Source organism: Castor canadensis, chromosome 12, assembly GCF_047511655.1.
Source record: "Castor canadensis chromosome 12, mCasCan1.hap1v2, whole genome shotgun sequence".
Taxonomy (NCBI): Eukaryota; Metazoa; Chordata; class Mammalia; order Rodentia; family Castoridae; genus Castor; species Castor canadensis.
Genome location: NC_133397.1, coordinates 113,881,509 through 113,897,659, shown reverse-complemented (window position 1 = coordinate 113,897,659; position 16,151 = coordinate 113,881,509). Strand labels below are relative to the sequence as shown.

Sequence of the window (16,151 nt, the reverse complement as noted above, 5' to 3'; positions counted from 1 at the left end):
AGCCAGGATTCAAACCCAGGTCATCTCAATATACAAGTGTTCCACACTCCTACCTTTTCTATTCATTGTCGTTATCCCCTGGAATTATCAGTGCCCTTATTTGCTCATTTGTTTACTGCACAATACTTAGTATTTGCTCTGGCATGGTCCCTGGCACAGAAGATTTGTAGCAAATGTTCCTTGCTTTAGCCCCTAACTGAGCCACCCATGCTTGGCCTTGGCTTAGTCTCGAGTTTGCTCTGACTGTGCCTTCAAAGTAACATGGGAGTTGCTGCTACCTTCCTCTTCTTCTTCTTTTGTGTGTGTCTGTGTGTGTGTGTGTGTGTGTGTGTGTGTGTGTATGTGTGTTTGTGTGTCTTTCTCCTCCTGAGCTTCAGTTTCTCTCTTGGTCCCAGAGGACTCGCATGTCAGCTGGTCCTGCCACACCTGTGGTGCTTATCTGCCTGGAGGCTGGCTTCCTGTCCATTCTCTAGTGAACTGACCGCTCAGAAACACAGTGGCTACAGCATTCATTTGGCAATGGGCACGGTCAGCCTTGGGATGCTGCTGTAAAACAAAAGGTTAGGTCCCTTTGGGAGTGACATAGCCCTGACTTCCAATGCTTGCACTGACATTTACTCACTGAGGGAACTTGAGCTAATCACGTTCTAAACTTCAGTTGGCTTACCTGTAAAATTTAGTTTCATAATAGCCCTGTTGCAGTACTAAGTAAGGTAATACATAATGGACCCACATGCCTGGCTGACAAGGGACAATAATAAATGGTAGCAGTTGCTAATATTGCTAATGGCCCTTCCTGACTCTTAATCTATGTGACCCCTAGCCAAAAAAAAAAAAATCCTCAGTGGCCAGAACTATCTGAGATTCCTTATATCCCCTGTCTGTCTCTAGGTTTAGAGCCAGCCACTCAGCTAGCAGCCTGCCACCATACCTCAAAGGCCTGCTCTATGTTAGGTGTCCTGGATGTCCAGATGGAGAGGACATCAGGTCTCTCCCTTCTGGTGTAGGTATAGAGACAGACATCTGAAGGGCCCACCACAGGTCCCAGTGGCCCCAGCCAGTGCCTTCCTCCTGGAAGAGAGGCCAGGGGATCCCACAGTCATGGAGTGGGAAGGAAATCTACCTCAGGAACAGGGGCTCTAGGAGCAGATGCTCTGTGCTCACTGCCTTCCAGGTGGAGGCTGTGGCTGGGGTAAGGGAAATGTCTGGCCAGTTCCTGCCTGTGCTGGGCTCTATTCCTGTATGGGATGCAGTGGGGCTGCACTTTGGAGTTGTAATGGAGGTTGATGTGTAAGTGGTTGGAGGAGGTGGGGAAGGAGGATTGAATACCTCTGATGGGAAGCACTTCCCACTACCCAACTAAGGTGGGAAGCCTGGATTGGTGGCCCTGCCGGCTAGTGTCCTCCAGTCCTGACCTGGCTGTCCATATCCCTGCTCTAGCCAAGATTTAAGGCTTGAATCTTTGGGCCTCCTTACAGTAGAGAAGAGCCTCAGCTAAGGGAGATTGAGCACAGAAACATTCCTAAAGATGGGGTTCCAGGTAGGGCCACTCCCCTTCCTTGTCTGAAGAGTGAGCAGAGCCCCAGTCAGGCCCTGGGGAACTATAGGACCTAGGCTGAGGTCTCAGGTCACCTCTGGAGTGAGCCCAGGGGCTATGTTTTAGGGGTGTGGAGGAGGAGGAGAGCATGGCTAATGGAAAGCAGGTGAAGGGCTGCCTGTGCCCCAGCCAGGTGACAGGCCAACAGGGATGGTCCAGTCAGTGGGAGGACTATCAGCTCACAGATAATCCCATGAAACAGGCTCCGGGATGCCCATTCATATTCATTATGTGTGAAGTGGGCGGTTGTAAAGTTAGCTTTCTCTTCATTTAGCTGTCACTGGACAGAAAAATATGAGCTGTGGGCAGATGCCCCTGGATGGGAGCCAGTAGCCAGTTTCCATCCTCCATGCACCCTCCCCCAGCATGCCTCCCCCTAATATGGGCCCTCCCCAGCCTCTGCCCATGGCCTGTGCTGCCTGTACCACTCTTGCTGCCTTGATCTTGGGCTTGGCTTATTTTCTTCTCCTGTCTTGCTTCCTTTGCTTGAGCTTCACGGATACTTTCCTCTTTCCCTCTTTTTAAGCTGAGAGAAGGAAGCTGGTTTTTCGTAACCATTGCTCTGTCTCTGGCACAGCACAATTCTGGCATTCTGAGTAGGACATCAACAAACGTCTGTAGCACACACTAACCTCTCTCTACAGCTCTCTGACTTCTGTGTGGCAGAAAGTTCAAGCCTTTGCTAACCATTCCTTGAGTGAAGAAACTTCTAATGCAGTGATGTGAATCCCGGAGTTAAGAGATGGAAGATGGGACTTCCATTTCTGACCAATAGATGAAAGTATAGGAGGTGAGGGAGCCTCTCCTTCCTGCCTGGCTCTGCCCTTCTGGATGGTCCCCTCCTGCTACCAGAGTCAGGACAAAAAAGTTGCCAGAAGCTAAGGAAAAGAATGGAGGAGAGGGAAGTTGCTGACTCCTCTGAGGATGTATGACCTTGTCAGCAGTGACTTTCTTGGTTGGGAAGTGCAAGCTGATGGGGGACTGGCTCCCTGCTTGGGAATAAGTGTTTTTGTGTGCTTGGGTTTCTCTGTGCCTGAAAGATGAGGCGTGGGGTGGGGTGGCTGGGCTATAGTTGAGTCGGAATTCTTCTGAGCAATGTGGTTGTGTTTACTGGGAGGATGGGAGGGCCAGGTCTGCTTTTTTCCTGCCTTTCAGGCTCCAGAGATAAGGCAGAAAGTGGGGATGAAGGATAGAATGGGTAATACCTTGAAACCACAAGAAAGAGTTCTGGCTTTTGTCTCTGCCCTATAGCTCAGAAGTATTCCTGGGGCATGTGGGGGAAGTACTTGCCCCCCCCAGTACTTGGGGTTCTAGTCCACAGGCACTGTGAACCTCTGTGGACTGACTCCTGTTCTTCCAGTCTCCCCTCCATTGTCAATTCAGCTACCAGTTTATCTCAGATTTTTCACTGCCCTTCCCATCCTCCAATTTCCCTACCAGATGAACCCAGCTGTAGAACCTCTGAGCACCTGCAGAAGCCACAGAGATCATGGCCGGTGACAGGACCAGGCACAGCATGCATCGGTCTTGAGGGCTCTGCAGCAGGCCCACCTTCCCCTCGGCTCTGGGATCCTTGCTGGCCTCTCATGAGGGCTTGACTCAGCCTGAATCCTAGACACAACCACCCCTAGAGCAACCAAGTGCCAATCCCTAGGGATAGACAGTCACCTGGTATAAAACAAAAACAAAAAACACCACTTTTATTACTACGCTGGGCAGCATTTTTTTTTTTCACAAAAGTATCTTTACAAAAAGGTGGGTGAGTATCTCAGGGCCTCAGAGGCTGCAGAAATTTGTTTTACTCTGACCAACACCCAATTCGGTTTCCATGTCATAGCCTGTGGCCTGATCCCATGGAAGCAAATACAAATATTTAGTGGTTTCTGATGGAATTTGTGCCCCCTTAGAGAAGACAGCTACATAGCATGTTGGGAGACTGGGCACATGACAGGAGTAAGGGATGCCTGGAGCAGGGGAGACCATTTTTTGATGTTGACCTTCATCTTCCAGGCTCTTGTCAGCTTGATGCTAGGCCCAGGCCCCCTAGTGGTGGGGAGGGGGAAGTGGGTGGACCCTAGGTGGTCATGTCACCAAAGCTCCTCCCAGTGCAATCTACATCCTCCCTTTTTCCTGAGCTCCCTGAATAAGAGGCCAGCTAAGCTGGTTCAGCCAAAGAAGAGAGGACAGCTGGACTTGGACAAAGTCTAGAGGAGCAGAGCAGTGTCTCCCCTCCCCAGCCCAGTTTGAGTGAGGGAGCTCAGTTTGTGGCAGGAAGAGTCCTGCTTGTTTTGAAGTCCCCTTTCTTCTAGGCAGCCCCACCTATTCTAAAAGAAGGGACCCTGTAGTACATTCCCTGGTTGAGGGTCCCAGCTGTTCCTCCAGGCCTCTGGAATCCCCCACCCAGGGGGCTTGGAGGCAGAGATGTATGCTCTTTGGAGTCTGGCAAAGGTGGGCTGGGAGCAGCTGGAAATTGAAAGGGGTAGGCAGCTCAGTCTGTGTGTCCATGTGACCCATCACGTGGTCCAGTTCAGCAGGCCGGGAGGCTCCTTGGGCTTCACCCTGAGGGAGACGAGGCTTGGAGACTTACAGTCACCATCTGGGGAGGGCTCGAAGCTGTGACCCCCCAGGGCAGGAGGAAAACTGTGGATGGAGTAGATGCCCGGATGGGCTGCGGGAGAGGCTGGCACCCCCATGAAGCCAGACACATTCCCATGGGAGTGGGCGTATGGAGACATGCATGGAGAGGGGATGCCCTCTGGAGACACAAGGCAGGGGCCCCCTGGGCTCCCAGACCCTGGACTGGGCCACAGCGAGTTCTGCAGCTGAAATGAGAAAGTAAAGATCCCATGAGTCTGTTGCCCCAGGATCTGCCTGCCTTTCCTAGTGGCTCTTTCTTTGTTTTTGAGACTCCTGAAAAGTTCCAAGAAACGTCCACTTGGCCCAGGGCTGCCCCTCCTACCACCAATAATGGCAACCAGGGTCATCCCCCCAACACCCCACCCCCAACCAACCTCTTCTCCAAGCAAAGTTTCCTTCTGTGATTCCTTTGTGCTCTGCCTGCAGAAGCAAGCAGTAGCCCCGATTTGCAGAAGAAAGTAAGTGACTTCCCCAGATCACATAGGACTCTGATCCTCCCAAGCCAGAGTTCATATTCTCACTGGCAACCCTATAGTTGATGGCCAGGTTCTGACTCAGGGTGGGTCCGGGTTCTCACCTGGGGGTGGCTGTCAGTGCGGGGCAGCACAGAGATGTCACAGGCAGCAGCGAAGGGGTTCCTCCCCTCCTGCATCTTCCCAAAACGCTCACGTTTCCGCCACTTGGCTCTGCGGTTCTGGAACCAGACCTGGGGATGATTGGGGGGAGTTGAGGGGCACTACAAAAGCCCTGAGGAGTGGAGTCTGGTGGGGAGAGGCCAGTGGTTGTGTCCTCTTGTGGGGTGGGGGCTGGCTCCAGACTGGAGGATCCCAAGCTGCTGAGGCTTGTAACTCTACACTGTTCTCAGGGCTAGGATAGCCTGGGAAGGGGCCTGGGAGAGGCCCAAACCCAGAGTGGGTTTACTGCCCCCCCAGGGCCCCCTGCTGAGTCATTTTTCTAGTCCTCCAGCTTGGCTGGTCTGGTGAGGGTGTCACAGAGGAGGGGGTCTGTGGATCTCAGAGGTTCAGGGCACGGCTTAGGTGTCCCAGTATGTGGGACTTAGGGTCCTCTTGCCTTTTCTCATCCTCCCATCTCTCAGCATCCAGGGATTCCTGCAAAGGTTATGGTCCTATTTTAGCCCTCAGTGGCTCTGTGGAGACCCTGGCCCAGAGCCCACTCCTTGACAAGGCCCCTTGGGACTGGCCCTTCACCCTCCACAGCCTCACACCCTGCCAGGCAATAACACTCAGTTCTCCCAAACCTCGTGCTCCTTCCTGCCTTTGCTTAGGCTTTGCCTGCCTGGGCTACCCACTCTCCTACACACATGGCCAGGCTGGGCTTCCCCACTGGAGGTCCACAATACCCTGACCTCTCTCACTGTGCTCACTATATTCTGTTCCTATGACCTATCTGGGAACCCATCTGTTCTGTTCATTTGAGAGCTCTTGGCAGGTGATACGTCTGTTTGTGTGTTGCCCACATCTGTGTGGTGAACCTATTGTTTGATGTGCACCCTATGCTGTTGTACTTATTTGTATCATTTAATAAACATTTAATTTCTATCATTTAATAAACATTTTTGTGTGTCAGGATCTGGGACAGACATTGGTAATATCATAACAAACCAAAAACAATTGCTATTTCCCAGGGATCCAGCTAGGAGTCCCCACAGAACAAGCAGTTTGAGTGTGTGTGTGTGTGTGTGTGTAACCCAACTACCCTGGCTAGAAGTGCCGTGGCCCTCACATGCTTCTCCACATGGGCACCCCCCTCATGCAGGCAGGTAAGATTCTGACAGTTAAAATGCTGTGCACACTTCTAGCCACCTCAATCCCAGGTTGCAGATAGCCCAGAGCAGACCTGGCCATGGTCAGGGAAGGTTACCCTGCCTGCCCATTCTGCAGGCAGATGAAGGGGTCTGGGGCCAGCCAATCTGATGACTTTCCTGGGAATTACTTTCCTGACACTACCCATCGCCCCAGTGCCCCTGACACTGTGAATCTCTGCCTTGGCTTTGGACCTTCCCTCTACATTATCTGGTGTATATTTTACTGTTCCTGTTGATGGAGTGGGGCTTATGGATGGGTGCCATCCTCTTGTCAGAGAAAAAAATGCCTCCTCTAGGGCCTCAAGCATGAGAGAAGCTTCCAGATTGGTTTGGGAGCCTCATGGCTACCCCTGCACCCTTCCAAGGTTGAAAAGGATTAGAAGAGGGGTGAGGGATGTATGTTCAACCACCCCACCCCAAGCATTTTCATAGGGAAGACCTATTTAGATCCCACCCCCAAAAGCCTTTACTGCGGCATTCCAGAGTTTCTCTGTTCTGGATTCCCATGTCTTATGTAATCTGGAGTCTTCTTGAATGCTGGGTCCCTCGCCATGAATGACCTGAACCTATGGGGGAACAGTCCTGGAAGTCTGTTTTGGATGCCACCTGGGAGGAACAGGGATGCAGGAGGACCCAGCAGAGAAGACGAGACAGCCCAAGCCCCTCTGGTCCCATGTTGGATCCAGCTGTCTGGCCTTCATCTGCTCCAAAGACTGGCCTGCGAGGCCCCATATGCTGCCAGTGCTGGCCCCGCCCCCGTACCTTCAGAGAGCCTCTGGAAGGGCCCCGTGCAGGGTGTGGTAGCATGTGCTTTGACTCTACCAAGTCTCCTGTGCGGTAGGAGAGGTGCGAGCAGTAATCTCACTTTTTCCCCTAGAACCGGCTTGGGAGGCCTGTGTAGTATCAGGGGGTCTGGTATGAAGAAAATTATTCAAAGCAGGGCCACAAATGACCATCATCCTCTTGGGCCAGACTGAACCTCCTTTCCCATCCCAGCCCTGCTTGCCACCTTCATGTTCTTTGTCACTTCCAACATGCTTGGGCACGGACTTCCCTCACTTCCCCCTTTCTTAACATCTGCCCACCCCTCCTTCCCCTCCCCACAGGCTGGGCTCCCCACTCATTCAGGCTGAGGCTGGCCACAGCCTCATCCAGGAAGCCTGATCTCTGAGGGGAAGAGTTTATTGAGGTGGAGCAGGGCTTCTGGCCAAAGTCTCCCAGCTAGGGTCCAGAGCTGTCAGGAGCTAAAGGCTGCAGGCTCGCAATGACCCTGACACCCCAACAGCCACCTCCAGAGCAGATGGCTTCTGATACATTCAGCACATCACTGCTTCCACAGTGCTGCCACATCTGTGACCCTCAAGGCTCTCCCTAAGTTGCTACTGTCATTCCCTTTTCCTAAAGTGAGAAACGGAGTTGATGACAGCCCTCAAAGCACCTGGCCGGCTAGTAAGTTGCAGTTAGGACTCCCACATAGATCACATCATCCACAAGAGCACATTACCCCAAAACCCATGCATAAGCCTTGACTTGGGCTGGAAGAGCCTGGAGCTGCAGCAGAGCTGGGGATGGAGGGTGAGCTCAGCGGGACCTGGGCTAAGCTGCTCTGTGAGGCACCAGCACCTCTCCCAGCCCTTCCACAGTCTTGGCCCATGGTCCAAGTGGCTGAGGCAGTCAGAGTGCCTGATGCTCAAGATGCCCTCACCTGTACCCGGGCCTCAGTCAGGTCTGTGCGCAGAGCCAGCTGCTCCCGGGCGTACACATCAGGGTAGTGGGTTTTCTGGAAGACTTTCTCTAACTCTTCCAGCTGGAATGTGCTGAAGGTCGTGCGATTCCGGCGCTTCTTGCTCTTGTTCTTGGCCAACTCCATGGAGTCTGGGAGTCCTGGGGAAAGAGGGACACGCAGGCTGGCCAGGCAGGGGCCCTGGGAGTCTTGCAAGTTAGAGGGCCCGTCTCTGGGGCCCCCTCGGCAGTCCAAGGGCAGCTGGGGAAAGGTGGCAGCTTTGGAGGCCTTCTTCTCAGCTGCAATGGAAAACAAAAAGGAGGATGGAAACAGAACAGGGGGTTTTGTGGGTGGAATGGAGGGAGGGGAAGAACGTTGACGCTTCAGTCCCCGCCTCCCCCTTCCTTCCCCTTCCCTTCCCTTCCTCCCGGCAGCCACCCTTCATGGGAGCCTGGCATTCAGAGGCCTGCCTGCTGAGCCTCCAGCTGGGGAGGGGGCCCTGGGGAACCATGTGCTCTGTGGTCTGGGTGGATCTGCTGGGGCCAGAAGGGGGTTCATTTCGGGGAAGTGCTCTGTGGTGGTGCGTCCCACAGGGTGTGGAGGTGCCAGGATTGGCGCCACAGCAGGGACCGCCACCCTGGCAGGGCTAAGAACAGGGGCGGGGGGGGGTGGTGAGGATGGGGTGGTTGACATCTCCCACCCCTGCCAGGATGTGCTCCCTTGTTCTGACTCTGCAGGCCTTGGTTCCCATGCCCCTGTACTCACGCCTTTGCTCCCAGGGCCAGGCAGGCAATGGACAGAGATGCTCAGACCAACTTTGGCTGGCCTGACTGTGCCTTCATTCTCTGAACCCTCCCCAAGTCTCAGCTCTGGGGTATAAAGGGCAAGTTGGGACAAAGAAGGTTCCAGAGAGATCGCTTCTCTCCATTCCTCCTAAGATGTGATGTCTGGACAAGGACTTAAGCTCCAGCAAAGAGAGGTAGAAGCCAGATAGGCTGTACTCCAAGAAGAGGTGGGGGACCAGTGTCACAATGGGGCACAGCTCTGTCCCCTCATTCTCGTCATCGCCTACCCTGCCCACCTCAGGAGTTTCTGACTGCTGCCCCACTGCTTGTGATTAACAGGCAGGGAGGGCTTGATTGCAGCCTGGGAATGGTTCCCAGCAGCCCCACTCTGATGTGCTAACCTTCACTCAGGAAGCTTGGCAAAACCCCACCAAGACTGACAGGGCATGGTGAAAAATAGGTCACCCTGATCGTCCTTCCCTCTCCCTCTGGTGAGGACTCCCAGTGGATCCCCATGAAATTCTTCCCCAACAGTTCGCTGGGATAGCAGCCATGATGCCACAAAAGATGTCCCACTGACTCATATGGCGCCTTCCCTGGCCCAGGCCCATCTCCAGAGGCAGCCTGGCTCCCAGGAGAACTAGCTAGCTGGCACCAAGAAGCTATTTCTTCCCAGGGACTTGGTGTTGGAATCATAGCTGCAGGGGATACGGGGGTGTAACCAGAGAGATGGGTGTCTCAAGATCTGGGTCAGATGAGTCTCTGTTTAGAAGACAAGTTGAGCAAGGTCCTATTCAGTTGGAAGGTGGTCAGTGACCTCCCAGGACCACCCAGGCTGTGAAATAAGTTTCCCATGTGTGTCCTGGAGGCCTGAGGCAGTCAGACAGGGCCTGGCCTCCAGCTACATCCAGCCTGCAGCAACAGCCCAGATGCCAGGTCTCCTTCACAATTTGCGTGGAACCAAGGGGAGGAATGGCTCCAGTTGCTGTCTTCTGTTCTTGGCCAACACATTTTGGGTCTAAGGGTAGTTCTGCTTGCTAGGAAGGAGGAATCAAGGAAGTAGAACGAAGGAACTGAAAATGGTCAGGAGAGTGGGGAGACTGGAAGGGGACATCCCAACCATGGTTAAGTCCTCAAAATGGCCTGAGAGGGAAGATTCTTGGTGTTATGGTCACTCTGACTATCCTGCAGAGAGCTCCCCAAAGCCCAGGGGCTTGCTCTCTGCCTCTTGCTCCCTCAACGTCTGTCCCGGTAAGAACCTGCCCAGAGGAAATGAGGGGATTTGCTTTCCTGATCCTGAACCACCCAGCTGACAAGTTCAAGGGATGAAAATGCAACACAGCAGGATTTTTCAGAGCAGCTACCCTCCAAAGAGGCCAATCCCAATGTCCTCTGCTCACCTCCCATGCCTGCCCTCTCAAGGGACATGAGAACTGCTCCCTTCCAAATCGCCATTGCCCCCAAACCTCCCTGATCTGCCTGGAGGACTCCAGGGAGAGGAAAGCACCATTCAGGTTTCCACCCTCTCCTCCCCCCCTACCTTGGGAAGATAGAATCACTTCTCTGAGAATACTGAGCAGTCTCTGCAAGAGCAAGGCCCAGGAGAGAAGAGAGGAGAAGTGCATAAATGGAGGGCAGTTGTCAAGGACAGGCAGCCCAGAGTGGAAGCCAGCAGTTTTGAGTTGAAGCTGTCAGGAGAAGGTGGAGTACCATTGAGGGCACACTGGAAGGGTGGGTAGGAGTCACTGCACCTTGTCCAGACACTGGGTGGGTGTGGGAAGGAACTCACGTTGGACATAGGAAGCCTGAGGCTCAGCTCCTGGAATGTCCTGCGTTTACACAGCCTCAGGACCGCAGCAGAAGACTTTTCAGTGAAAGTCAGGAGCCAGTACTGGGGCCTTTAACATGCCAAAGCAGCTCTCTGTTCCTGATCCGTCTTCACACCTGTGCACCCCTGAACTTACAGTGCTAGAACCCCCACTAGACACTGCCTCCAAGCCACTGTGCAGGTAATGCTCCAGGCTGCCTGCCAGGCAACCCACTGGCCAGATGAACAGCGTCCATCTGTTGCGGACTGGGGACGGAAGACTACTGGCTTTCACCTTTTCCTGCAGCCAGGCTTTGTGTCGCGCTGTTTCCTGTCGCCACACTGGGGTCCCTAAGCCTGCCGCAGGGTTTGCTGAGGCCTGAGCTCGCACAACTCTGGCCTAAAACCCGAAGCTGGTGTGAACATATATGCGCCATGTGCAGGACCCCGGCGGTGCTCTGGGTAGAGGTTCTCATAGCTGACCTGGAGGCCTCTGCCAAAGACTGTCTGCCACGTCCGTGGTCCGTCGGGTCTTTGGGCACACGATCTCAGCTTGGGCGGGCCAAACTTCAGTAGAAGTCACTTCCGGAGGACGCGCTCTGAGGTCAGAGAACCAAGCTTGGGGACAGATTGGAGGGCGGCTCCAGGGGAGCAGGAAGGCGCTTTCCCCATCCTCAGGGCAACCACCAAGGGCGCAAGGATAGCTGTCGCGGCCAAGACGTGGCCGGCGTCTGGAACAAGTCTGGGCGCTCTGCAAAGGGAGGCTTGAGGCGGCGCGGGCGCCGGGCAGGAGAGGAGCGCAGTGTGCCAGGCTGCGGAGTGCGCAATTGCCCGGCCTCCGCAAAGACCGCGCTGCAGATGGGGCGCAGCTGCGCGCTGCTCACTGGTCTGAACTGGAAACGCTTCGATGTAATTATTGATAAAATTGTTTTCAACCAGTTTCACCACTTCTGTATTTCTTTTTCTCGCCTCTCTTTTTTAGTTTTTGTCTTTGCCACTAATAAATTATTGATAAAAATTCTATAATTGTTTTCTTAAAAAAAAAAAGGTAGGGACATAAGGCGGGTTCCCCCTTCGCCTGCCACTTCTCACCAAGTACCTTGCGTGACCCGAGCCCGCGGGACTCTTCCTTCCCGGCAGACCCCACCGAGGCCCGCAGATCTCTAGCCAGGGCGTCCGGGGCGCGAGCGGCGGCCAGGATCTGTGCGCGGGCTCCGCTGGCACCGCTGCGACTCCTTTTCGTTTGGCCTGTCCTCCGCTCAACTCGAATCTTTAATTTTCTTATCCCACTTGTTCTCATTTTGTTAGATTCTGTTCTTTCGGAATGTCCCCTTTTCTTTCGTTTCTTTTTTTATTTCCTGTTCTTTCTCTCTTCGTCCTTTCTCTCATTTACCCGCTTCGTTCGATCTTCCGTTTACTTCCTTTTTCGTTCGTTCCTTTATTCTTTTCCGTTCCTCCGCCCAGACTGCCGTTTACCTCTTGTTCTCGCCGCCCTCCTCCGTTGTTTTGCTCAATTCCCCACTTTTTGACAGTTGTTTTCTCTTCTGGGTTTTCTTTCTCCACGTTTCGTTATGGATGACACCCTCGCCGTCGGATCCCGGGATGCTGGGTTCCTCTCGGCTGCTCTTTGTACCCTGAACCCTGGTCCTCTCCGTAGCGCGCTCAGCCCCGGGGCGGTCGGTGCAGGATGCAGCGTAATCAGAGGGACGCTGGCCCGTGGGCTCCGTGCTGCCCGATGCGGCGCGCTGAGCTAGGCCGGTACCTGTCCCTGGCCGTGCTGTCGGCGCTGCGCGGCCTCCGCCGTCTGGCAGGGATCAGAGGAGCCAGGCCAACTGCTTCTCATTAAGTCCCAACTGTGGTTTTTATCAGGAGAGCCTCTTTCAAAGGGCATAGACACGAAGCTCCGCGGAATCGCTCATTTCCTCCGCTGACCTCCGTACACCTCCCCGCCTTTCCCTCCACCCTCCCACCACCCGGGCCGGACGAAGGCCTAGGCTGCCCAGCCACTGCGAGGAGCCCCGCGAGGCGCCAGCGCGGTGCCGGTGACTACGGGTTGGCCGGATCCCAGAGGATCCAACTCTGGGCCTCGGCGTGGAGCTGTGGCAGCATGGATGGGGTGGGCGTAGGCGCTGAGACGCCTACAGGTCAGCGGGTGCAGTGGGTCGGCTGACCAGTCTGCGAGGCCGCAGCGTTCAGGCATGTTCCCGGGAAACCACACGGTCCACGCACAGGGCACCGGCCCGGGTGTCGGAGGCACCCAGGACTTAGGATCGCCCAGGGCTGCTCCCGACGGCCCAGCGGTGACGATCTGGTGCGGTGATGCCAACACTGCGAACAGAGCGACCATCACCGCGAATAACGACGGGAAGGCCAGGTTAGTCTGAGAAATAAGAACACGGTTATTCAGTCTTGAGAATGGACCCAATCCTGTGCAACCAGCTGCGGCCACTCCGCCGAGCGCCTAATGCGCAGGCAGCACCCTTACCGCCGAGGCCGGGCCCAAGGAGAGGCGGGTGAGGCCAGGCCGCAGCCCTCGGCTGAGCCCGGCTTGGCCACTCTAGGTGGCGGCCCAGCCTCTGCGCCCTCAACGGGCGCCAGACACAAAAGCCGACTGAGTCTCTCTCCTAGCGTCGGGGCTCAGTGTGGCTCTCGGGCCCTCGGCCCAGTCTGGGCTTCTGGGTCGGTGGCAGTTCCAGCTCAAGTCCGATCGGAGCATGGTCTCTCCTTCCCGGTTTGGTTCGGCCGCCTTTGGGTCCGACGGTGTCCCAGGCGGTCACCGCTCCACCCTACCTCGACCTCCCGCCTCTCGTTACCGCTGGCGGGGGACACGGGTGGCTCTGCCTCCCGCACTGCACTGGCCTTTGCCTGACCCGGGCCAGCGGCGATCTGGCTTCCGAGGGAGCCGTGGCGAAAGGTGAGAAGGGCAAAAAGTTGAGAAATAGGCGAGCGGGAGAGAGAAGCAGGGAGGCCCGGGCGGCCAGGGTAGGGAAGGAGAGAGGTCGGGCCGCGCGCTACCCGCCGCGCCGCGCGTTACCTTCCGCGGAGCCCTCGTAGAAGTGGCCGCCGTTGAGTGCGGGGCCGGGCCCGAGGTCCTGCAGGTATTTGGCTGGTGGCTTGGCGGGCTCTGGGAGGTAGGGCTCCAGAGGCCCGCAGGCCGGAAAGCGGGACAGCCGCGGGCCGCGGGGTGGCACGGGGTGCAGGTGAGGCGCAGCGTCGGGAGTTCCCTGGGGGCCTGGAGGCTCGTCCCCTGCGGCCGCATAAGGGCCGGGTGCGGGCCCCACAGAGAAAGGCGCGCAGCGCTCAGGGTCCATGCCGGCTCGGGGCGCACAGGCCGCCGGGGCTCCGGGGCTCGCGCTACCCGCCCGGCTTGTGAGCGCCCGCCAAGGGGGAGGGACCTGGGCTCGGGGGCGCGGAGCCCCCGGGAGCGGCGCGCGCCGCGGGGGGCGGGGGGGCTACAGAGGAGGGGGCCGCGCCTCTGACTTAATGCTGGAACTATCCACGTCACGTGCGGCCCCGCGCGGGTTAACCCCTCGGAGCCCGGGAACCCCCTGATTCACCCCGAACCGGGTGTCCCAGGCAGTTCGAAGAGAGGAGGAGGAAGGCTGCTTCCTTTAGAGGGCAGGACCCCTTTTGTCTACCCATCCGGTGAGTCCCTCTCTCAGAGCTTCACCCGGGATCCTGAAATCCAGCCTAGGAGCTGTTGATGCTTGAAGGGGTGAGGCAGTGTGGTGGCAGGCTCCCTCCCCCAACAAAGTCTTCTAGGCCAGATCTCCTGACTTCAGACTAGAAGAGCCAGGGTCAGGGGTTGGACTGCCCCTTTACTTAGCTCTTTTGGCTAGGAGCTTTAAAAAAGCAAGCCCACCTCCCTTAGATGCTTCTTTGCACAGGGACAGGAGTCATTGGGCACCTTGTGTGGAAACAGCTGTAAAGATGTGAGGGGGGGCCTGGAGAGCTTGAACCTGGACACTATCACAAATTAGCTGTGGGGCCTTGAACGCCAGTGTCCTCATCTGATGCGGAGGTGGGGAGGGACTCAGCCTCATAGCCTTTCTATATGTTCATTGTGAGTTTCAGAACTGAGGCAGGCCACAGTAGGGTCCAGCACAGGCAGCATTTGAATCAGGTGGAGATGCTGTTCCTCTGAGCAGCAGATGTGGAGTGAATTGGGGACCCATTGAAGAGGGATTGTCTGAAGCTCAGGCCCCATGGCTCTCCTGTTTTGGAGGGGGGTGAGGGTAAGACCTCATCTCCTAAGAGATGGGTCTGCTCAGCCCAGCTGAGAGAAAGCATAGGACTAGGGCTGCAGCTTAGCATTACTGAAAAGAGAAACAACCCTAGTATTTCTTCCCTAGCTAAGATTTGGGAAGAAATACCAGAGGGCCCTAGAACCCCCACTCACTTACAATGGATTGAGGAGCCCTTGGGTTTGAGTTAAGCCATTTATATTTTCAGTGCCCCAGAGATTAGCAAAAGGGGTGGGAAGCCAAACATCATTTGTATTTCATTTGAATTCTCATTTTTTAAAGGAATCCAAGAGGCCTGGTGTGAACACCTCCCTCTTCCGTTGGAGGCTTAGAGGGGGTTTCTTGGCTGTCCTCAGCCAGAGTTGGGCTGTAAATCAAGGCCAAACAGGAACCAGAAGCCTTGCATCTCACAAGGAGTCATTAAGCCATTATTAAACATACTGTGACTTCTCTGCGGCCTTATTGGTTTAAACACCACATCGGAGGCATTATGGTCATTAGGACCCCTAATCACAGACTGCACACTGGGCATAGAGATGGGAGCACCTGGGGCTGGTATTTCCAGCCCAGAGGGAGGCTTAGCTCAAAATTAAGTTTTCTCTCTGGCCTTGCCAAGGGAATCCATTCTCCAGAGACCAGTGGACTCCAGTTGGGGCAGCCAACTTGTACTGGTCATTAATAAAGTCTTCCAGTGGTTGTTGATTGGATATTGTTGACTTCCCAAGAGGATATGTCAACTCAGGATATCTGGTCACTAAAGTTATCAAGGAACTTACTTTGAAGGATGCCAGTAGGACACAGGAAAAATGTCACCAGCAAGTTAACAAGGCAGGGTGGATTAAATACCAAGTTTGTCACCTCAGGTGATAACTTTTCTGAGCCTCAGTTTCCTCATTATAAAAATGGGCCACACACATGGACAAAGGGTATTGAAACCCTAGTGTTTTGCTGAGCTGTGTTAAATTTGAGAGGAGACAACCATGATGGTGATGATAATGATGACTTCTCCAGAAACAGGAGCCCAGATTTCTGGGCTGAATTGGTGAAAGGCTCCTGACTCCAGGCTGAATGGTCCTGAGGTTGGAGCTGAGCAGAGAGACCCAGGACTCTGCTGCCCCAGGGACCCAACCCTTCTCACATCCAGAAGTTCCTCCTGACAGTCTCTCACGCTGAATCCAAGTGATTTTTATGCTGTGATGGTGTTACTAATTGAAAAGCCCAAATTACATTCTAGTTTGGTGGATATACAGAGTTACCTCTCCTGGAGGGCTTTCTACCAGGACCATGTAAGACAGAACACTGAGAGGAGGGAGCCTCTCCAGCCTACCTTTTAATCCACTGGTGCAAATTCACGCCTTTATCTATATCTGGTCTGAGAAGACTGTGATGAAGCAGGTGCATAGAAAACTTAACAGCAGAATCTCCAAGTTACTTAACTTTCCTCCTTAGGTGGGTTGGGAGATGGAAGAGTGCCCAGAGGCCCTCATTTTATAGAAAAATACACGTCCACAGTACTTACAGTGTGCCAGGCTT

General features: G+C 54.9%; 1 protein-coding gene across 1 annotated transcript; it reads right to left on the bottom strand.

Moving 5' to 3' along the window:
• Positions 1 to 3,271: 3,271 nt before the first annotated feature.
• Positions 3,272 to 13,685, bottom strand: Alx3 (ALX homeobox 3). The gene is made up of 4 exons (XM_020176964.2): positions 13,409 to 13,685; positions 7,765 to 8,081; positions 4,812 to 4,940; positions 3,272 to 4,419 (listed from the first exon to the last, which is right to left on the bottom strand). The coding sequence occupies exons 1-4, from the start codon at positions 13,683 to 13,685 to the stop codon at positions 4,111 to 4,113; spliced, it is 1,032 nt and encodes a 343-aa protein (XP_020032553.2). The 3' UTR covers positions 3,272 to 4,110.
• Positions 13,686 to 16,151: the final 2,466 nt, after the last annotated feature.

What these genes read in the sequence shown, in the direction of transcription:
- Alx3 (XM_020176964.2), bottom strand. Translation starts at nt 13,685, where the DNA reads ATGGACCCTGAGCGCTGCGCGCCTTTCTCTGTGGGGCCCGCACCCGGC. An exon ending in CTACGAGGGCTCCGCGGAAG is followed by an intron (nt 8,082 to 13,408) that starts GTAACGCGCGGC and finishes TTTCCATTGCAG; the next exon opens with CTGAGAAGAAGGCCTCCAAA. An exon ending in TGACTGAGGCCCGGGTACAG is followed by an intron (nt 4,941 to 7,764) that starts GTGAGGGCATCT and finishes AATCATCCCCAG; the next exon opens with GTCTGGTTCCAGAACCGCAG.